Genomic DNA, 23576 nt, shown 5'->3' on the forward strand with positions numbered 1-23576 from the left:
AAAAAAATAATACACATCTCGTACGTGGTCGCTGCCCTGCATCTAAAGCAGAGCCCATGAAAGGAACATGCTCTAGGTCACACAGCAAACCACAGAGGTGGGACTGCTACCTGGGACTCCAACTTTCATGGCTGTGTGCCCTCACTGCCAAGCTATGGTGACCCGCTTTCACAGTTTATTTTGAGAGATATTTTTGAAAACTGTATGGTGGTTAAGAAAACAAAAAAAAGATATTGCATGCCAAAAAGCCCTACTAAAGCAACCTAGTCTGGGTGACATTTTTGCAGGACAAAGCAAAACAGCACCCTTCCCCACCTTTATGATCCCTTCCCAGTTGGCATCCCTGGCCCCCCTTGCCTCCCAGAGGACTGGAGGGATGCTTCCTCTGAGGCATGCCCGCCCTTCAGTGCCACGTTTCAGCCAGTGAGGCTCACCACGGTAATGCAGTTCTTTCTCTCTTCCTGGGTCTGAATTCATCACCTCTGTGGCACACCCAGGTCTGACTGGCCTCAAAAAACGGAGCATCTGAACTCAGATTCCTCAGCCCATAGTGCTGCCGTTTGAGCCAACTAGAGCATGTCCATGTTGTTGTTTTTTTTTTTTAAATCAAAGATGAGGAACTGTTGCACCATATGCAAGTCAGCTGGCCAGAGCTATACAGGACTGGTTCTTTCATTGGGCCACCAAAATTTGAGGGGTAGCCAAAACCTCCAGGTGCCACCTACCTCCTTTTAAGGCATAGCACCACAAGAGAGGAGTGAATGGCTGCAGGAGAGATGAGGGGACGTGGAGATGGACCGAAAGGTCAAGTGGGTGGGGAACTTGTGGAGAGAGGGTGCTTAGAGTGGGGGTACAGGGTTATCAGGGGGTCTATAACATGTCTGATAAAATGTACATCTGATACAATATTATAGAAAACAGTATATGGTATAGGGTAGTGGTGCAGTTACAGGTCCATTGGCCACCTGATCAAGTAACTTTTGATCAAATGATTAGTTCCAGGCTAACTGCTCTCCTGTTGTAGGAATTCTGACAGCCTGTAACCTGATGGCTCACAACGGGGATGAGGAGTGAAACTTTTGCAGCTTCATCCCATGTAAACGCAGCTGCTCCCCTGACACTGCCCACCCTCTGGGGCAATGGCAGATGGTAAGATACCCTTCCTTCCCGCTTGAGACTGGATGGAAGAGGACCCGGGGGGGGGGGGGGGTGTAGTTTTTCGGATGCCTTTTCATTTGCCAGGGATGCCACACCTGGGACTGCATAGGGACCGGCATTAAAGAGAAATCAGATTACCCTTCGCCCCACCATCTTGCGCCCCTGAACTTGGTACAAGACGAGCCTTATGGCAGGGATCCCTCCCTCTCCCCCGAACGCTAGGAGTAACAAAGGCATAGTGCGGCCCTCCCTTCTTCTATTACTACTATCCAGAGAGAGAGAGAGAGAGCCGTCTCTCCCAGCCAGGCCGCCGCACTGCCGCTGCTGCTGCTCCCTTCCAACCCCATGCAAAGCGCTGGGCTGCCCGCCCCTGCCTGCGGCGCCCCCGATTGGCTGCCTCGCTCTCACGTCCCCACTCCGGCTCATTGGCATTCGCCTCTGCATCCGCGGCTGCTCGGGCTGGAGATGCCTGAAGAGCGGCTGCTACTTCCCTGACAATTCTCTCCAGTGCCACTGGAGTAAGGGAAGGGGGTGGGGGGAGCTGCGATCCATGTGTGTGTGTGCGCGCGGGGATATGTGCGCGTGCTGCTATGTGTGTGTGTGTGTGTGCATGCGTGCGTTCGCCTGCATGTGTGTGTGTGCACCCCGGCTCTCCTCCTCCTCCTCCTCTCTCCTGCTCACTCGCTTTCATTCACTCCTGGTTCGGGGTTTTTTTTTTTTTTTTTAAATCTTGAGAGGTAGAAGCGGATCTCCGGCGCGCTCTCCCCCGCCCCCTCCAACCTGCTGTCCTCCCCCCCCTGCCCGCAGTCAGCCCTCCCAGGCAGGTATATGGAGAGAAGCTCCCTGCTACAGCTCATCCAGGAGCAGGTGAGTCCGTGCACGGTTTCCACGGCAGCCGAGCGCCGCTCCTCGTTGCGGGGAGCCCGGCCGCTGCCTGCCTGCAGCAAGGCAGGCAACTTCCAGGGGACCGGGGAGGCCAGGGCAGAGGGGGGACCTGACGTGGTGCAAAGCATGGGTGGCAGGCATCCATCTGCGTGGGCCCCCACAGGCTCTTTTAAGAGGAATTGGAAGGGGATTTCACGTGCCTGGTGGGCAGCAGCTGGGCAGTGCGTGGCCTGGAGTGGGAGAGGCGCAGATCCTCGGGTCCCCAGCTGCTCTTGGTCTGGTCCCTGCAGTATAGAGCCGGAGAGGGAGGGGGACTGTACGGTTACTATCAGGCGAGCTGGCTGAGCAAACGAGAGGTTTCCCAATGAAACCATGACACTGCTGCAGGTAAAGCAGTAATTATAGCATCACCCCGAAATCAGAACTTTTTCTGTTACTTGGATCGCTTCTGAGTGCCCCCAAGTCATCTTTCTGTTTTGCTTAATATATTTTAATACCCTTTTGCCTGTTTGTGCTGTATGCTTCTGCTTTAGGTGAACGGGAGTGATGCCTGCAGGGGTTTCTAATGACAAGCGGCACAGCAGCACCTCTGATTTACTTAATGGAAATGGCTGATTAAAAGGAGCTTTCAAAAAACTGTAAACACTAATAGCTGATCAGTTATGGAATAAGAATTAGAATAGAGAAGGATATTAATTAAAGTATTTTGCTATGTTGATTTAATTGCAGTTCAACATAATAACATTGCCCTGGAAACTCCAGATGAAGTCTGTGTGTGTGATTGATAGTGGGGTGTCTCTGGGTTCAGCCTGGGGGGCGTGAATATCTTTGGGTCTTTCTGGATATAATTTGGGGATGTGAATGTTATCGTGATCTCTCTGGGTGCAGCCTGGGCATGTGAAATCATCAGTATCTCCTTGGGTAGGGGTGTGAATGATATTGGGGTCGCTCTGCATGAGGACTAGGGATGTGAATGATGTTAGTGTCTCTCTGGTCGTAGTCTGGACATGTGAATGATATTCACACACTTGGAATTCATCCAAGAGACTGATACTAGAATCTCTGGTTGAAGTTTGGAGATGAGATAGTTATTAGGGGTCTCTGCATGAATTCTGAGGATCTGACTGATGTAGGGCTCTCTCTGGATTCCATAAGAGGATGTAAAGTATATTAGAGGAGGTCTTTTGGGGATGGGTAGGGGATATGTTAGAGCATCAGGCTATCGGTGACAGAGATCTATTCTCCTTGTTATTAACCCTTCCTGCTCTTTGACACCATTGTTGCAGTGTCAGGCACTTTGGGACTGAAGGCTAATCTCCCTCATATTAACTCTTTATGTAATCAGAAATGAATGCTGTCTTTGTGTCTTCCCTGTCCCTGGGGTTATTGGTTTCTTACAGGGAATATGTACACTAGGATCAGAATCTATCTCATGAACATGCAGGCCAATGCCGTTTGTTATTTTGAGAGTAATTATGTTTTCAGTAGCATTCTGCATTACAAAAACCAAGTTGATCGAATTTAAACACACAGCCTGCTCATGCCAGTCCTGCTGGAGACTTTGAACATAAACAACTTTATAGGAAAGAAAGAAGAAATTGCCATGCTGGGTCAGCCCAAGGGTCCATCGAGCCCAGCATCCTGTTTCTAACAGTGGCCAATCCAGGCTACAAGTACCTGGCAAGTACCCAAACACTAAGGAGTATATGTAGATGTCTGTTGGTGCATCGGATTATGAGACCCTTTTGGGTGAGATCCAGGAAAGTCATCACTTTTGAGACCCAAAGGACAAAAGAGGGGGTTAATGCTTTTATTAGACATGAAGGCTGTCCATCCACACCTCTTGTTCAGGTTTGCAGTCCCTTCCTCTCCCTCGGAGATTTTTCTGTGCTTGTCCCATTGCTCTCTTGATGCTGCCCTTGTCTCCACCACCTCCACTGGGAGGCTGTCTGTCTGTCTGCATCCGTTTCTGTAAAGAAATATTTCTGCAGATTACTCCTCAGTCTATGCACATTCACCCTCATTTCATGACCCCCTTTTTCCAGAGGCCCTGCTTCCTGTACACTTATTCCTTGGAGATATTTAAATGCCTCTGTCATATCTCCTCTTTCTCTCTTTTCCTCCAGACTGTACATTTAGGTTTTTAAGTCTGTCCCTACATACTTTATGATGAGGACCACTGATCGTTTTAGAAGCTGCCCTCTGGACCAATGCCATCTGGTTTATATCTTTTTGAAGGTGAATTGTACACCCTATTTTAAATGATGTCTCACTAGAAACTTATACAGAGGCAATATCAGCTCCTTTTGTTCTGCAGGCTATTCCTTTCCCTATGCCAGCGGTTCCTAAAGCTTACTGAGGGACCCCCCAGCCAGTCAGGTTTTCAGGATATCCGCAATGAATATGATTGAGAGAGATTTGCAAGCACTGCCTCCATTGAATGCAGATTTATCTCATGCATATTCATTGCGGATATCCTGGAAACCTGACTGGCTTGGGAGTCCCTTAGGACAGGTTTGGGAATCACTGTCCTATGCACCCAAGCACCCCCTGGCTTTTGCTCTCACCGTTTCTACCTGTTTGGCCATTTTAAAATCATCAGACATGATGACCCCAGATCCCCCTCTTGTTATGTGCACAGAAAACATTCATCTCCTAAACTGTTGAACAAAACAGGACAGAGGACCGATCTCGGCAGCACAACGCTGGTAACTCCCCTTTCCTCAAGAGTGAGCTCCGTTTAGCATTACCCGTTTGTCACCTTCCACTAAATCAGTTTCTAACCCAGTAACTTTACGGCCCATACCTAGGATGCTCAGTTTGTTTATAAGTCATGTATATGGCACCATGTCAAAGGCCTTGCTGAAATCCATTAATTTACTTACCACCAAGGTCAAACTAACCGGCCTGTGCTTCCCAGCTTCATCCTTACATTCACTTTTGTGAAGAGGAACCACATCTATCTGTCTATAATCCTTAGAAACCACTCCTGACTCTCTTGGTCAGGCGGTGGAGGAGCCAGAACTTGCCTAGTTCCCTTAATACCTTTGGCTATATCCCATCTGGTCCCGTGGCTTTATCTGTTTTTAGTTTTGCTACCTCCTCATGAACACAGTCTTCTGAGAGCTGTTTGAGATCTACCTGACTTCCATTCCTCTTTGAGGTAGTTTTCCATGCAAGGATTGTGAGCCCTTGTGCTGTGGTGCCCACGCTGCCAGCTGGCGAACACGCGCTGGTCTGGGACAGGCTGGAGCTTCGCCTAAACCAGCCCCGTCCCCTGCAGGTTCAGCCCTTGGATTCCAGGGACCGGCAGGACTTAGGTGATCTAAAAAAAAAAAAAAAAAAGAGTCCAGAGGCGGACCAGGGATTTGGGCAGGCAGCAGACAGGGTGAAGTCAGGATTCGAGGCGAGGTAAGGTCCAGGTGGCAAGCAAGGTATTGGTCAAAGTCTGAAGCTGAGCTCAGACCCGGAGAATCAGGCCACAACAGAGAAGATACAGTGGAACAAGACAGCACAGGATGGGCAGATAAGGCAAGGCAGAAGAAGACTCCAAGGACAAGACAACAGAGACCAAGTAAGAGCAGGCAAGGGCAAGACTGAACGAGGCAAGGCTGGAAGGCTGGACGAGGTAAGCGACCCATTGCGAAGGCGTCTGTGAGAGTGCAGTGGAATACCTTGTGACATCATCAGAAGGCGCCTTACCCCCCACCTTGTGACATCATCAGGAGGCGTCGGCCAAGTCTTTTCACCACGGGGCGTATTTACTGTGGAGCCAGGCGCACGTGCCTGGAGGTGAGTTTGGCCGGTTGCTGTGCTGTCTCGTTACCATTCTGTGGTCTTATTCCAAGCAATTCCACAGTGAACACTGAATACAAATATTTGTTGAGCAATTCTGAGCACACACATCCCCCAAAAGGTCTTTACATTTCTGGTTGTACTACTTATTAATGTTAATGGTGGTTTGTAACATTCTCGATGAGGAGACTTATTCCTGGTCACAGCTGGAAGTTACATGATTATTGTTGCATGTAATCCTCAATATATTTTGGTAGCATCTTTGACTTAACGAGATCCTAATGCCGGTGGTTCCCAAATCAATCCCCAGCTGGTCAGGTTTTGCAGGCTATCCATAATGAATATGCATGAGACATATTTGCATATAGTGGAGGCAGTACATGCAAATATGCCTCATGCATAGTCATTGTGAGAATCTTGAAAACCCAACTAGTCTGGGTGGGGGTCCTTGAGCATAGGTTTGGGAACTATTCGAGGACAATAAGGTGTAATGTGGTTTATTGTGAAGAGTTACCAAGTTTCCGTCATTAGGAGAGAAACACCCTTTTATTTTACTTTAAAAAGATACTGTTTCTACTGGAACGATCGGTGGGTGAGATGCCTCTGTACCTCCTTGAGCGGTTCTGGGTATGTGTGGGGGTGTGTGTGTGGGTGTGCTTGTGGGGCCAGGGGGAGGTATTGTGTGGGGGGAAGGCTGGGAGGGCTGGGATAGTTGGGGGATGGGGGGGTTGGGTCCAGGGACCGTGGTGCTACACCTCTCCTGTTGTTTTTCATATCCCCTTGTGGTCTAGGCTGGGGGGCCATGAGGGAAGGTGGCGTACGCTTCTAGAGCCCACTGGTTGGGCTCCCATACAATTTGTGCGGGGCACCGTGCGCCATGGCGAAGGTTAGAGTAACTACCATGAATGTAGATGGGATACACTCCCCAGTTAAGCGGAAAAAACTATTAACTATGTTTAGTCGCATGCATTCCCAAGTTGTTTTTCTCCAGGAGACACACTTGAACGATGCGGAACATCGTAAACTTAAGCGGGAGTGGGTGGGTCAATGCATATATTCTTCTTACACCTCTCGCAAGAGGGGAGTGGCTATCCTCTTTCATAAAAACCTGCCCTTCCGCCTCACTAGAACTTGTCATGATACAGAGGGTCGGTATGTGATTGCAGCTGGGGTCCTAGGTCACCAAAAGATAGCTTTTTGTAATGTGTACGGGCCCAATGTTTTTTCTCAGGATTTCTTTTCGTCCCTGGCGGGCTTGCTCACAGAGTTTCTGGATTATGTGTTGGTGGTTGGGGGAGACCTTAACGTAGTAGCGGACAACCTTTTGGATCGAAAGCCGCCCAGGCCAGACACCGCCCGGGACCGTTCTTTGGGAGTTCATTTTTTATGTGATGAACTTCAACTGCTAGATGTGTGGAGGGTTCTTCACCCTGGTGAACTTGATTTTACATTCTATTCTCATCCCCATCAGGTCTACTCTCGTTTGGACTATCTGCTGGTGTCTGAGAAGTGGTTTGCCAGGGTGGAGGAGGCGTCTATAGGCGTTCGATCGGTCTCAGATCATGCCCCGGTGTCAGTCTTGTTGCGGAGTGGTACGGGAGAGCGGTCCCCGTTTTCGTGGCGTATGCGCCCGGACTTGTACCACGATGAGCAGTTTCGTGCGTACTTACAAGGGTGCTGGAAGGAGTATGTCAAGCATAACTCTACCCCAGATATTTCCGCGGCGACCTTGTGGGAGGCCGGGAAAGCGGTGATGCGCGGGGAAATCATTGCGTATGTGGCTAAGACGAATCGTCAACGGAATGCTGAAATAATCCGCCTTACGCAGGTCCTTAAAAGTGCCCAACAGAGACACGTGGTTGATATGACCCCGGAAGGTAGGGGACAGGTTGACCAGGCGCGAGCTACGCTGAATTCTTTGCTCCACCAACGGGCGTCCAAATCACTCAAATATTTTCAATACCAACTTTATAAATATGGTAATAGGGCCGGTCGACTCTTGGCCCACTTGGTTCGCCCTCGGGATCAGAGGCAGGTTATAGTTAGTATTAAAGATAGTCGGGGCGAACGTCGAACGTCCCCTGGAGATATAGAGGCTAGGTTTCTTGAATATTATCGCCAACTGTATGCGGAACGTCGTAGCGATCCGCTGGTTCGGGAGGCTTTATTCCATTCGACTGAATGGCCGAGGGTGACTCCAGCTCAGTTGGCAGCTCTTAACACTCCCATTACTGATCAGGAGGTGCATCGGGCCATTCATGCTCTCCAGTTGGGCAAGGCTGCGGGGTCGGACGGACTCGGCTCCGAGTTCTATAAAATTTTGAAATTTCATTTGCTTTCCCCACTTGGGGCTTTCTATAATACATTGTTGGAGGAGGGGGGCCTCTCTCCTGCGCTTAATCACTCGGTTATTGTGGTTCTTCCCAAGCCGGGAAAGGACCCGGAGGAGGTGGGGGCTTACAGACCTATCTCCCTGATAAATGTGGATGTTAAGTTATTCGTGGCTATTTTGGCTGCTAGACTTAGTGGTCTTCTTCCCCAACTCGTTCACGACGATCAAACTGGTTTTGTACGGGGCAGACATGGGGTTCGGAATGTGCGCCGCCTGATGGCCTCTCTTAGTTATTCTGCTGGTGCGGACGCGGCTGTTCTGAGTCTTGACGCAGAGAAGGCCTTCGATTCATTGTCTTGGGATTTTCTTTTTTGGGTGTTGCGGCAGTATGGCTTTGAGGGGGCTTTTGTGAAGTGGGCGGAGGTTCTATATAGCAACCCTAGTGCTAGTATTTTATTGAATGGGACAGTGACCCCGCCGTTTGACTTACATTGTGGAGTCCGTCAGGGTTGCCCCCTTTCTCCCTTACTTTTTGTTTTAGCGCTGGAACCACTGGCTATTCGGTTGCGGGAGGAGCCACAGATACGGGGATTGCGGGTGGGCCAACAGTCTCTTCGTACGGCTCTTTTTGCAGATGATATTTTGCTTTTTGTTGGCAACCCGCAAGCAAGCGTTCCCGTTATTATTAATCTTTTTGACCAATTTCGGGAGGTGGCGGGACTATGTATTAACTTTGGGAAGTCGGAGGCGCTGGCCTTGAATCCTCAGCTGCAATCTTCATGGGTGGGCACTTTTCCACTTAGATGGGCGCCAGCTAAGCTGAAATACTTAGGTATTTGGATTCCAAGGGACCTACGGCACTTATATGAATTGAATGTCACTAGCCTATTAGAGCGGATCCGCTCCCAGCTGGAGGCTTGGGCCTCGCTTCCCTTGTCTCATTTTGGTCGCTGCGCTCTTATTAAAATGATCATTGCTCCCAAGATTTTGTATGTCTTGTCCATGGTTCCTTGTTGGATACGGGATAGGGACTTAAAAAGGTTGTACGCGGCCCTCCAGCACTTTATATGGCGGGGACGGAAAGCCCGTCTTAGTTATCAGGCTATGACTTACTCTCGGGATCAGGGGGGATGTGGCCTGCCTGACTTCCGCTTGTACAACGCGGCCTGCCAGCTGCGCTTCATAGGGGAGTGGCTTACGGGGGACTATAAATTCTGCATGAGGGGGCTGATCTCCGGCATGGCAGCCCCTTGGTCGCCCCTGAGTCTTATCCAATCTAGTGCTGGGGAGCGGCGTGGGCTTACATACCCTAGGGTTTTGCTGTCTCCGTGCATTGCGGCATGGCGATGGTTACGGGGGCAGCGGGGATTGGATGGGGTGATTTCCCTCCTAGTGCCCCTGACTGGCAATGTGGGCTTTTTGCCGGGACGGGACTGTGGGGCTCTGTTTCATGAGTGGGCGTCTAAGGGGGCGATGTTTGCCTTTCACTTTTATGACACCGATACTCATACACTGCTGGACTTTGCTACATTGGCTCGCACTTATCGATTACAGACTCACCAGTTTTTTGCGTATCTGCAAACCAGGCACTACTTAACCTCTTTCCACTGGACGTCAGACAGGGTGGGCCTGGAGTGCTCCTACGCTAACAAGGTCTTTGACACGGCCTACCTAACTAACACCATCGCGAAGTGGGCTAAGCTTGGCAGATCGTGGCGCTCAAACCCGCGTCTTGCTGTGTTGGCGGACAAATGGACTGCTACTTTTGGAGAACCCATTACTGAGCAATACTTGGCGAAATGTTTTGAAGCGGTGCATCGCCAGCTACCTGATATTGGACTGCGGGAGGTGCAGTTTCGCATCCTTCAGCGGATCTACTGTGATGATGTGCGACGCTTTAGGATGGGGAGCACTGACTCTCCTCTCTGTATTAAATGTGGCCAAGAGGAGGGCACTTTGGTACATAGACTGTATTCTTGTCCCACTCTTCACTCCTTCTGGGCCACGGTGATGGGCGTGATTTCCCAGTGCACTGGAGCACCGCCGCCCATAACGGGGAGGTTTCTTCTTTCCAGTCCTCAAGCCTGTACTGCTGTAGGCAGCCGATCCAAGGACCGCTTTGGACGTATTGCGGCTATGCTGGCATGCCGCACCATATTGTCTGGATGGGCGACACCTGTGACGGCCCCCACTTCAGCAGAGTGGTTTCAGCGCATGGCCTTGGTTTTGCAGATGGAACATTTGGATTTTTTGAAAGGCCACCGTACGGCTGATAAACTGTATGGGGCTTGTTGGACTCAGTGTGTTTCATTGTTGCCGACCTCAGTCCAGGTCGGCCTGCGGGAGAGTGGGTATACAAATGATTGGATTGCTAATATGGTCTCTGGGGGGACGGGGTTGGGAAGGGGGAAGGGTGGCCCGGTATGAATGTAGTGTGAATGGGTTGGGTGGGGGGTATGTGGGTGGGTGGAAGGGGGAGGGGGTGAGGTGGTATATTTAGACTTAAGAAAAGGCCAGGGCGCATCTACTGGCCTGGACGGCTACTGTGCTTACGGTTTGTCTTGCTTCTTTGCTGTATTTCCCTCCTTGTGAGGGGTTGATTGTTACTACCTTATGGTTTTCCTTGGCTGGTTGGTTGTGTTTTGCCAATAAAAAATTATTCTGACAAAAAAAAGATACTGTTTTCACATTTTCTCTCTTTGAAACGTTTGCTCCTTCCAATATCTATGGAAGATGAAGACGCTTCCTCTTCAGAGTTTTCCTATATGGGCATGCGACAGATATGCAAGATGTTGACAGATATCTGATGAGCTGCTGTTTTGATTGCCATCTTTCCTACAAAATAAACTTTGTACTGTCAGAGAGACCAATGCAGAAAAGTGCATTCAGCCAAATTCATAGTTTAACCCTCATTTAAACACACATTCTGTGAGTGTAAACCCTACTGCCGATGCAACAAGGCGTTCTGTGCTCACAAAATGTGAGTATTGCTTAGCGCCCTTGCATGGAAATCCCATGCAAATGAGGGCATTAAGTATTACTTCCCGATGCAGAGAGGTGCACTGGCCTAATCCAGATTTTAATTCCTGCTGAGAGAGAGCGTTAAATTTCCAGCACTGCTGTGCAGACAAATATCACAAAAAACAAGGCTTTCCCACTCTGTCACTGCTTAGCCAGATAAGTCTGTACTTCTCCGACTAAGTGGTGGTGGCTAACCGCAGCCAACACACGTTTTAACTCCGTCTACGCACTTTTTAACTCCCGATTTATTAGCGTAACATTTAGCTTGCTTGCATTGGGAGTTTAAGAAATTGTAATCTGTGCGTTAAAACCGTGCATTGAAATCCAGCACACAGTTCCTTAATGCACAGAGCATTGCATCGGCTTGAAAGTAAATTTGAAACACCCACAAAGTGTTTGGGAATCGGACTTTACAAAGTGCCGGTACAACTGGAGTGAATAAACAGTTGTGATAATGGTTAAGAATGAACGGTTTAGACTGGCCAGAAGAAATGAGGTGCTGATTTATTTTCATGATCCATAGCAGGCAGAGCCTGGTAAGGCTGCCCTAAATCATCTCTTTCCTGCTAGGTAAATGTGCATTAGAGTAATGTTTTTCAATCTGCTCCCGAGGGACACCCCTCCCCTCCCCCCCCCCCCCCCCCCCCCCACCAGCCAGTTTGGTAGCAGGATAGCCACAATGAATCCACATTTGCACACTATGGAGGCAGTGCATGCAAACCTAGTTCATGCACATTCCGTGCGGCTATCCTGACAACCTGGCTGGTTTTCTAGGATGGGACAGAGAACCACTTGTCTAGAGGATGACGTAGGCCAGGGCTTTACTGTGTAGCACTAGTACATGGTTCAGAATTTGTAGCTGCAGCCACGGCAAGGGGTCTTGTAGGTAGGATGTGGTTCTAATCGATGCTTTTGGCAGGATCTCATTTATGATCTTGAGAATCCAGCAAATTAGTGTGTATCACCAGTGCTACCATTTGGGAAAATTATTTAATTAAAAAAATTACTTTGCTGTGGAATAGTTATTAAAATACAAATTTGGGACAGGAGAGCCAGAAGGTTGCATTGCTTGCCAGCATTAGTGAGTTCAACCTTTTGGGCCGATGCAATATCGGCACGCGTTAAAGGGGCGGTCAGGATTGAGCGCCTGCTCCCTTAATGCACACCAATGCACCTCTCCGGGGCGCCATTGCTAAATGCAGATGGGCCGCTGCGGTAAAAAGGAGGGGCTAGGGGAAAACGCGTGCCCCTAGCGCCTCCTCGGCAGCAGGTGCCCAGGAGAGGTGGCTGTCAGCCACTTAGGGAAATGGACGCTCAATTTTAGAGCATCCATTTTCCTAACCTGACCACCGGCACATTTTTTTTTTTTTTTTTGGGACATTTCTCATTTTATAGTTCCTCCGACTTAATATTGCCAGGATATTAAGTCAGAGGAAGTACAGGAAAGCAATATTTTCTGCTTTTCTGTACACGTTTTGGGCTCCTCGAGACTTAACACCAGCTCCAGAGCTGGCGATAATTTTCTAGAGTAAAAATGTGCGCCTCTGGCTGTGCTAACCCCTGTTTTGCATCAGGGGATATGGACGCGCGACCAAAAAACGTGCATCCAATCGCAGGTTAAACCCAGCGCACGGTATAGCATCGGCCTGCTTGTTTGCTGTAGGGCGCGTTAGTTTTGCAAACTGGATTCTCATACATGATCTTTTCTGATTTCCTTTGCAGCTTGATCCGGACAACACTGGTTACATTGGCGTGGAAACCTTTGCCAGCCTGGTGCACAGCCATGAGCTGCCCCTGGACCCTGCCAAGCTGGAGATGCTGTTTGCCCTGGCACAAAGCAATGATGAAGGGCAAATTTGTTACCAGGAGCTTGTTGACCTGGTCAGTAACGTGAGTAGTTTTGCACACCCCAGTTTGAGGAAGAATACAGAGCTGATTTAGTGGCCCACATATAAATCAGGAATTTCAAGAGGAAATTTCTAGTGCACAGTTATTTTGCTGCAGATTGGAAATGGGAGGAGCTCTGTGTGTCTTTTCAGTAATAAATAGTTCTTGATCCCATTACTAGTCAGAGCCTGTTTTGGGGGCCGAGTGTACAAGGGGATGTTAGGCCCTAGAGTAGCTCTGCCCTCTCCAGCGTGAGCTGCCATAACTATCGGAGGAGATGCCATAACTATCGGAGGAGATGCCATAAATGTTTCATTGAATTAAACTCTCATAATCGAAGAAGAAACACTGTAGGTATTTATTTATTTGTTGGGCTTTTATATACCGTTATTTAGCCGTCACAACGGTTTACAAACATTTCCGTTTCAAGAAACATACACGTAAGGAATATCAAAGTAGAATCCATACTCTGGGGCTATATAATTGTGCTGCTGGCAAGTGATATTGTTTGAATGCCCGCTGGTACAGTAAAAAAAAAAATATATCTGTGGTTGTGAAGCCACTGATGCATATATGTGTGTCACACAGAACAAGACAAAAGAGACCAAAGACAGCAGCCGCTGCAGTTTTTGCCATTTCAAAGTGGTGGACTGCGGCCTCACAGAAATGAAGTGGCTGGGCCTGCACAGTCTGTTTGACTGCCATCCTGTGCTGATGCGGGAAGGCTTGGCGACGCTGTATCTGGTCCCTTGGCCCTGTGGATAAACAAATTCCCCGATTTGCTGGAAAAGGCTCCAGCCACACTGACAGACATCCAAACTGAATGGTATTGTTGGAGGTTCCCGATCAAAGGAAGAATGCAATCTGTCCCGTTCTGTGAAGTGCCAGGGCAGTAGCTGAGGCCAGTAACATGAAGAGGATGGAGACCGTTATTACCAAGGGTTAGGGAAGGCTGAACCGCCCGGGCCATACCTGTGTTCTAAACTGAAGATTTCAGTTCTCAGTGCAGGCTGCCACGCTTTTGAATTCCCAGGAAAACACAAAACTAAAAATAATGCAAAATATGTTGGGTTAAAGATAAAGGACTGCCAAAATAGGAGCATGCTGTGGCGGTTAGTGTGGCGGGTTGCTCTTTTTGGAGCATTTGAATTCTGAGTGGGATTTATTTCGTATGCACTGAAAACAATGCCAGCAAAGGATCTGTCTGAATTGGAAACCAGGAAGACCTCCTTAGAGCAAAGGTTTCTTTTGCATGCTCATAGTAGATCCTGGTTTGCTGGTTTAACCTTCCTTGCCCTCTGCTCTCTTCTGTAGAGTTAGAGTCCTGTTGGCAGGGACCCCCCCCCCCCCCCCCCACCCCCCAGCCTGCTCACACCAGCACTGGATCCTGCTTCAGCTGAGCGTAAGATATTTGTTTTATGCTCACTATTCCTTGAGAGTCAGACCGAGCCTGGGGCCAGTGCAAGGGCATCGGACAATCTAGGCAGACTTTCAACCTTTGCGTCCCTCCTCCGTGACTTACCGAGTGAGACAAGATGAGAGAGCAGGGAAAACAGCAGCAGCCACCGTGATTGCCAGCCGTCTGGGGCCTGACCCCCGGTAGCCAGGAGGAGGGCAATGAGAGACTGACCCGGGAGTGGTGGGAGCGCGTGCTGACAGCTCCTGACCAATCCAAAAAAAAAAAGGAGAGAGATCTGGCAGGAGAGAGACAGCGGGAGCGCTTTGGCATAGCTGCCAATATTGCTGAGCAGCAAAGCAGACCCAAAGGTACCTTGGCCTTCTTTAAAAGTGGGTAGGCGGCACCCAGAGGTTTCTCCCCCCCCGCAAGGTTTGGCACGCTGGGCGACTGCCTAGTTCACATAATGGAAGAGCCGGCCCTGACTGAGCCACTCTAAAAGAAAAGCATTCACAGCCCCAGCTGCTCTCTCTCATCACTAATCTCTTCTCTTCAACCACCCTCCTTCCCAGCCATCACCTCTCGTCCTCCTCCGGCCTGCCTCATCCCACTTTCTTCCTCCTCTCCCTTCCCTTTCCCTGGGAGCTTTCAGAGTTTTGCTGCCAGCAACTTCAAGAAGTTTTTTATCTGGAGATCTGCCAGCTGTACTCTCGGCTTATTTACGGCAGATGAACCTTGCTGCCCTCCGCACCCCACCTCTCCGATTCCCTGCCACTTCTTCACGAACCCCTCTGTAGTATTTTGGAGAAAGGCAGCTGGTTAGCCACCAACTAACAATCGGCAGCAGGGGGTTTGTCGGTCTGTCTGCGTGGATTCACGGGACGAAGTGTGATAAATGTGGTTGTGCAACATTATTTTTTTGAAATGCTCATCCGCCCCAGGTTTACCAGTCTTCTGGAGGCGTGAACAGAGATGCGTCATCACATAAAGTTCACATCCAGAAAGAGAGCAGATTGTGTTTTGCCATGCTGCTTTCTCCTGTAGAAAGAGAACCACCCTCCGATGTGTCCTAGCTTCAGACGCACAACTCTTCAGCTATTCATCCGTGTTTTTTGCAAGCGGCCGTGATGACTGGATGCAGAGGGAAGGTCCCCTCGAGAGGAGAGGAGCTTTGCAGTGGGGATTTTCTGCCAGGTCATGCCGGGCCACTAACCTGCAACCTTTTTCAATTTGTGGGGAAAAAGCAAAAGGGGAAGGCCACTGGTGGACCTGACCTAGTAGCCTTTTTTTTTTTTTTTTTTTAAAGAAAATTACAGCTGATGTTTTGCTTTCTGTGGGCCTGCAAGGTTCTTACTTGGTTTAAACAGGGAGGGTCAAAGGAAGAGGGAAATCAAGATGCCAATCTTTTTTTTTTTTTTCTTTTTCTGTCCCCTCCCTCTTCCATCTCCAGCCATTTTCTTGCCTCCACCGTGTTTAAAGGAGACTTTTCCAATTTAGTAGCAGTCGCAGAATTAGCGAGGTTGAAAATGTTGCCTGAGCAGACTTCCCCCGCTAATTCCAGTCCCGTCAGATCCATGTTTAACCAGGCTCGGGCTCGGAACGTCTGGGATCTGTTGTCCTGCTTGGTCAGTACGAAATAAGTAAAGGGGAACGGAATAGACAGGACTGGCCAAAGTGTTCCTGACAGTCTGGAGTTAGCTCAGCCTCGTGCACTTCGGGCTGTTCAGAGCTGAAATATACAACCATCCGATGTGCCTTCAAAAGGGCAAAATATTGTTTAATAAAAGATAATTAGCTCTGTAATTCAGATCTTGGCATGCACTTGTTCCTTGACTGGTGCTGTTCCAGTTTCAGCCTGGCCTATCCGGGAGCGGTTGCGCCCTCCCGCAGCAGTGCCCTGATATACACAGCAGGGTGTCGGAGAGCGGCATCTGAAAAAAGCCACAAAGTCACAGAGAATTTACCTTTTCTAATTAAGAGCTGTTAAGGGTGGCGCGTGCTTTCTATGGCTGCTCTACGGCCTGAGCCCAGCTAAATGGAATTTCCCCTTTCAAACGGGCCCATGGCAGGGCTGACGGGTCCATCTCCAGCCCCCCCCCCCGGCTTGCCGGGGTTCAGGCCTGTGCCCGGCTCTGAACGGGGAGGGAAGATGATGGCTCGTTGGGCAGGAATCTGTGAAATCAGCTCATCCAGCCAAGACCTGCGAGAGTACCTGGTCCATGGCCAACCCTTGCCTGTGGAACTCCCTTCTCGCAACCTTCCCCCTCCCCCCTCGGAGCTGTGCCTGAGAAGCTTTTGTAAATGTCTGAAAACGGTTTTGTTTCCCCGGGCTTTATGAGCAGCACTTGTGATCTCTCGGTCCATAGGCGTTACCACCAGACTATGGGCCTCATTTACTAAGCATTTTTTCCCATAAATGGGAGACAAGCCTCGGTGCTGGTGCCTACAGCTTCGTTCGTTAGCTCTTAATTTATATGTTGTTCGTATTGCTACCCCCATGGATCTGTGGATATCGCGGGTTATAAGTGCCTAAATAAATGGCCGCTGCAGGAGGGACCCTCCGCTAGGACGTGAGCACCGCTGAGAGCCGCTCACGAAGGAGAGACCCTCCTGCGAGCCTTGGCCCTGCAACCTGAGGTGCACTGTATCAGGCCTCGGGAGGGGGAGGGGGGGAGGAATTGAAAATGGGGCCGTATTTTCAACGGCAGCCTCTCTGCACTTCTGGCGCGTGCCGTCTTTCCATGCCGGTCGGTAGCTGCTGATCCGGTAAGGAGGTAGCAGCGTGTGAAAAGGTCCCCATCCCATGAGGGGTTTCTGTTCCCTTAATACCTTACGTACCACACAGCCCATCCAAAAACCGAGGGAGGAACGTCTGTCCCGAGCTTGCACAAAACCTTCCGGCCTTTTTGCCCTTCTGCTTTTCCTTTTTCGTCTTAGTGGTGGTTCTCTTCTCCTGAGCAAACGGGTCTGGTTCTCGGGGAGGTGGCGGCAAGGCAGGCCCTCTCGGGAGAGGCGGCGAAGACAGAGGATTCCTGGTGACTGGAAGCTGGAAATGGGGTTACCCTTTGGTAACTTTAGGTATAAACATTTTCTGCATGGGGATAACCTGCATGGAGCGGCAATTACCACCCTTAACGGGTGGTACGGGGGGGGTAGCGGTAGTTACATGGGGGGTGGGGAGGGGTAACCTGCATTGGAACAGCAATTACTTACCCTAAACAACTTACCGGGCAGACTGGATGGACCATTGAGCCTTTATCTGCTGCCATGTACTCTGTTACTATGACAACCACAAGGAATAGGTAGAAGATAGATTTGTGTACAATGGAGGGAGTAAATGCAAGAATACCCCATGCATATTCATTGTGGATATCCTGGAAACCAGGCCTGGAATTCTAGGGTTTGCATTTTCCAAAGCTTAAGCCAGAATCCCCACACACACAGAAAGGAGTTAGGAGTATGCCCTCAAGTGGATTTTCAGCTGCCAAAGCTGTGTGGGTAAGTTCATGGTTTGCACAAATTTAAGAGGTGTTTCAGGGCACTTACATTTAATTTTCAAAAAGCGAGCATGTGGCCAGCGTGCCAGCAATACGTGGAACTTAAGCCATTGTTTTGAAACAGGCAGAGTTATGCAAGTGCGCTTAGCCACATTACAACCAAATATTCCTATTCAGCTTATGTGGATACCTTTTGTCTGAGAATCAGCTTCTTAAGTGAGGGATTAACTGTGCACGTGCAACCTTGCAGTTACTGTATGTGTCCTATTACAAATGTAATAGTTGTGTGTTTTGAGGAAGACATGCTCTGGAAGTATAATAAGAGTGCTAAGCTTCCAGTGTGCGCTGACAGATAATTCCTTAAAAAAGTGATAGAAAAATTACTAAACATGATTTAAGGGCCTTGTGTTTAGAATAACTTGAGCACTTGCGTAGGCTGTTTTTTCCCCAACCATAATCTCCTCTTGTAATGTTTTATCCAGAGGAGTAAACAAATTACAAGGAGGGGGCAGTAACTTGTAGCCAGAGCTGACCCTAGGGAGGTGAGGGACCCCGGGGTGATTCAGCAGGAGCAGGCTCGCTCTCAAGATCAGAGAAGATATTGGGGGGGGGGGGAGGGGGAGGGGTGGTGGCTATGTAGCTCCTGGCCCACCAGCACTTCCAAGTGACGCCCGGCATCAGGGACAGAGCTACCCCAGCAGCGCAGGGCCTCTGAAGGCACGAAGCCCAAGGCAGTCACCTCAATTTGCCCCCTCCCAGGACAGCCCTAACTGGAGCATAGAACGAAGAAGCATCCATTCCTTGTAATGCCTTCTGCTGGGGAAGCTTGAACTGAGGATCTGTGAGCTGCTTCACAATCAGCAGTCTTGTACCGTTCCCTGCTGTTTGCCGTGTTGGAGGAGGCTAGGACTGCAGGAGCTTTGAAATGCTCCACAGCCAGTGCTCCTGCACCATTTTTTTTTTTTTTTTTTTTTTTTTACAGTGCCTCCTGCTGGGGAAGCCTAGGACTGCCTGAGCTGTGGGATGCTCCACAGGCCCTGCTATTGCACCATTTCCTACAGTGCCTCCTGCTGGAGGAGGTTAGGACTGGCGACCTTCCCCATAGTCGGCACTATTACAGCACTCCCTCTAGCGCCTCCTTTTGGGAGACGCTAAGAATGGAAGAGCTGTAAAGTGCCCTACAGGCAGTGCTCCTACATCATTCTATCCAGTGCTACTTCCTTAGAAAGCATGGGGCCCAAGATCTTGCGAACTCCTGCACAGCCACAGCTAGCGGGGTATCAGCGTACCTAACACCTACTCTGGTCTTTCTCTGCAGATTAATAGTAAACGTTCCAGCAGCTTTAAACGAGCCATCGCCAATGGGCAAAGGACCCTGCCGCAGGACGTCTTACTGGATGAAGCTGGCCTTGGTTTCTATAAGCGCTTTGTCCGATACGTGGCCTATGAGATCCTGCCCTGTGAAATGGACCGACGCTGGTACTTCTATCAGCACCGCCCATGCCCGCCTCCACTGTTCATGGCTGTTGTCACACTGACCCAGGTACGTCCTGACCATGACCTTTATGCTCCCTGACTAGACCAGGAAACATCTTTATTTTGCCCATGCATGCTTGTCTAATTTGGGGCACCTTCCTAAAATGCAAACATCAAAAGACCATGCTTAAGCATTCACTGCTAGCGAGTGGAATAAATTGCCGGTTGAGCTCCGACAGCAGCTGAATTTAAAGATGTTTAGAAAGGCTCTGAAGATGGTGCTTTTTCAAGAGGCATTTAGATGAAGTAGCATGACTTAGTTTTAATTATTTTAAATGTTATATGTATGTGCTTTGATAGCTTTCATATGGATGTAATGTTCTGTCTGTTTATTTGATTTTACTGCATGTGTAATGAGTGTTATTGTATTATGCTGATTTTATGAGTATTTATTGTAATCTGCGCCGACCACATCCTCGGACGTGGCGGAATATAATTAAATAAATAAGGAGAAGGTTCAGCTTTTTCTTTGCAGAGCTTCCATTCCATGTTGGGATGGGTCTGTCTCCTTACCTCTGTCCCGGAGTTTCCTCTACCCTTCACTCTCTCTTTGTTCTACACAACCCTAGGGTTTCTTGCTTTCATGTTGCCTTTTTCTTATCATATTCAAGGTTTATTTCTCTGGTTTCTTTTCCCCCTCTGATGCTGATCCCATTTCCTCCTATAGATTATCGTGTTTCTCTGTTATGGTGCCAAGATGAATAAGTGGGTCCTACAGACGTACCATCCCGAATTCATGAAGAGCCCATTGGTCTACCACCCTGGGCACAGGGCCCGTGCCTGGAGATTCCTCACCTATATGTTCATGCATGTAGGGTAAGACTGCAGCTGAATGTTGGTGTTGCTGCATGGGGCAGAGGAGCTCTCTAGAGCTAGGGCTGGGGATCTATTTGTGGTCCAGGAAGGAGAAACCCACCATTTACTGAACATGGAGATTAAATTACCCTTAGGCGGCCCATGAAGTGAGCAGAATTTTAAACCTGGATAAGGAATTCCCCCCTCACACAGAATCCAGTCTGCTGGAGGCAAGCTTTAGCTTGGACACTTAAAATAATGTCCAAGAGGCTTGATGTCTCCAAATGGATTTGTTTTGCAGACAGGAACCTCACTGTTAAGCCAGTGCGTGCTGTATATGATCTCAGTCTCTCAAACTCACTGCTAGTGTTCTTTATAACCCCAGCATTGTGCCAAAGCACTTCCTGCTGGAGCTTGTAGGGTATAATATATGCAGGCAACGTATCAAGGTGCGTTTGAAAGCTCTGTTTCATCAGGCTGATGGCACTTAAGACTACTGAGAATGTTTGTGCACCTTTCTGACACATTTTCCTGATCTCGGACTGCATCTCGATGACCTTCTGTCTCCCCGTACACAGTACCGAATAGTCACTTGCTACTGATACTTCCATGAGCAATGCCATTCTTGTGGTTTTTTTTTTCGTTTTTACCACTGCGTCGGTTTTTCTGACTGTGAAGTTTTGATCCGTTGGTATGGGAACGTCTCACGTGATCACAGCATCATCATTCTCTGCAATTCCGTCAGCTGTCGTGACCTCAGTGCTTCTCCGAGTGCCGTAATGTAGTGTTGTATATACTTTCCGGTGCGTGAGCTTTCTGTATACAGGCCTTCTTTTTTTTTTTTATTAATTTTTCAAAAATATATTTCAAGCATATAACATCTTGATATGAAAACAAGAGAGTATTTAAGCTTATTTCCAACATGTTGCATCTTAATACTCAAACGAAAACATACCGTGTTTCCCCGAATATAAGACAGCGTCTTACTTTCTTTTTACCCCCAAAAGTCCCACTATGTCTTACTTTCAGGGTATGTCTTATATTGGAAAAAAAACCTGAGTGTTCAAAAAAAAATTATTTTTAAATAACTGTCGGAGGGCCGCGTGGGTCCAGGCGGCTGGCGGCGGGAGCCGGGTGGTCGCATGTTAAATCTAGGCCGCAGGCGGGTGGGTGCTTGTTCTAGGCGGCGGCGGCAGCGGCGGCGGGGGGGGGGGGGGGGCGGGTGGACGCGCGTTAGTTCGAGACGGCCGGCGGGCGGCGGGTGGTCGCGTGTTAAATCTAGGCCGGGTCGCACAGGCGCGCATTCATTCACTGCCGGTGGGGGCTGCCTCGGCAGCCCCCACCGGCAGTGAATGAATGCGCGCACAGGCCCACAGCGCCTGTGCGACCCCTGCGATTCGGCGCTGGGGGCTGCCGGTGGGGGCTGCCGGTGGGGGCTGCGGCAGTGAATGAATTCATTCATCCAGGCGGAGGAGCCGGCTGCTTTCGCCGCTGCCGGCTGCTTTTGGCTGCCGCTGCCGGCTGCTTTCGGCGCTCAAGGCAGTCACATGCCGTGACGTCACGGCATGTGACTGCCCCCACCGGCAGCCCCCACCGGCAGCCCCCAGCGCCGAATCGCAGGGGTCGCACAGGCGCGCATTCATTCACTGCCGGTGGGGGCTGCCTCGGCCTAGATTTAACACGCGACCACCCGCCGCCCGCCGGCCGTCTCGAACTAACGCGCGTCCACCCGCCCCCCCCCCCGCGCCGCCGCCGCCTGGAACAAGCGCCCCACCCGCCCGCGGCCTAGATTTAACACGCGACCACCCGGCTCCCGCCGCCAGCCGCCTGGACCCACGCGGCCCTCCGACAGGTATTTAAAAATAATTTTTTTTTGAAATGACAGGTACGTCTTACTTTCGGGGGATGTGTTACATTAGCCGACCCCCCTAAAATTCCCACTACGTCTTACTATCAGGGGTGTCTTACTATCGGGGAAACACGGTAGTTAAGTTAAACTGAAATAGTATAGAACCATTTTTTCTTTTTCCTTAAATAAGAACAATTCATAACCACTTTCAAATCTATATTAACATTTATATGGCTTATTAAGTTCCACTCTCATCCCAGTCCTCCATTTTTATCTAGGACCTAATTCCACAACTGCAGAAGTAAAATAAAGGGAGAACCACCCCCCCAAAAAAAAGAAAGAAAGAAATACCTGAACTACGGAGATCAAACCAATTACTTCGGGATTTCATGCCAGATTCATGGATGTTCTGACAGTCTATGCTGGCTGTAAACTGTTTTGTGCACAGTCTACTGTCCTGTGCCGCAGTTACCAATTTCTCATCTTTAGGTTTGCGTTCACTTCTTTCTAAGCCATTCATGTACCGTCCTTAATTTGCATGTGGCTGTTGAAGTAATTCTCGTATTTCCCAGTATATTTGTGCTCTTACTACTTTTGTTTTTCTTTTGTTTGCTGATTTAAAAAAAAAAAAAAAATTTTGTTGTTTGCAAAATGTGTTGCTTTTTTTCCCCCTACGATGGCTGATGGGTTCTCGCTCCTTCAGAACACTTGCCAGATTCTGATGGTAGAAGCTGTCTGTGGCTGCTAACTTTCATACTTGAGCACTTTACATATAAGATATGATAGCGGCTCTGTATGTGTAGCCTCTTCCTCTCTGGCCCGTACCTCCTTCACTTCTTGGGATGTACAGTCTCAGCAGGCGTGGTGGGCATGCAGGCTTTTTCCTGTTGTTGCATCCATCGGGTTGACATCCTTTGGGGATCAGTCTTTGGTTCCAAAGCTCTATGAAAGCACAGGGATTGTAAGCTAATTGATGACTTAAATCGTATTCCATACTGTTAAAGTGCTTTTCAATATTAGTTTTGGTCTGCCATAGTATACTTTGCTGATCTTTTCTCTTAGCGTCGTATATTGGATTATTGCATCGTCACTTGCTCCCTGTTATTTATACACATCTACCTACAAGTTCTTTTTATATTGCAGTCCTCAATCAAGACAATGTTTTCTGTTTTGGTTAATTCTCTCCTCGTAAAAGTCACTTTGGCACATTTATAGAGGCCAAAAGTCATCCTGATGCCATCTGAGAAGTTCTTTACAACTCAAACTTGTTCCTCTAATTGGTGATCCCAGGAACTGCAAAGCTCCAAATCATCTACACATAATAAGCGCAATGTTATCCTTGGATAATTTGTGTCTCTGGAATTGAGGGTAAACACCATAGCTCAAGAAGTTGTTAATAGTCCTCAGTGGATTTAGTGCCAGGTA

General features: G+C 49.1%; 1 protein-coding gene across 2 annotated transcripts in view; it reads left to right on the top strand.

The window, feature by feature from the left end:
- Positions 1–1567: 1567 nt before the first annotated feature.
- Positions 1568–23576, top strand: part of RHBDL1 (rhomboid like 1) — a 49243-nt gene continuing 27234 nt past the window's right edge. The window contains exons 1-4 of one of the 2 annotated variants that reach the window (XM_029576665.1): positions 1568–2025; positions 12914–13081; positions 19290–19514; positions 20175–20323. In XM_029576665.1, the coding sequence (XP_029432525.1) occupies positions 1987–2025; positions 12914–13081; positions 19290–19514; positions 20175–20323 (581 nt within the window). In that variant the 5' untranslated portion in view covers positions 1568–1986. The remainder of the gene's footprint in view (positions 2026–12913; positions 13082–19289; positions 19515–20174; positions 20324–23576) is intronic. The other variant, XM_029576666.1, reaches the window with a different exon arrangement.

The sequence above is a fragment of the Rhinatrema bivittatum genome, chromosome 14 (assembly GCF_901001135.1).
Source record: "Rhinatrema bivittatum chromosome 14, aRhiBiv1.1, whole genome shotgun sequence".
Classification (NCBI taxonomy): Eukaryota; Metazoa; Chordata; class Amphibia; order Gymnophiona; family Rhinatrematidae; genus Rhinatrema; species Rhinatrema bivittatum.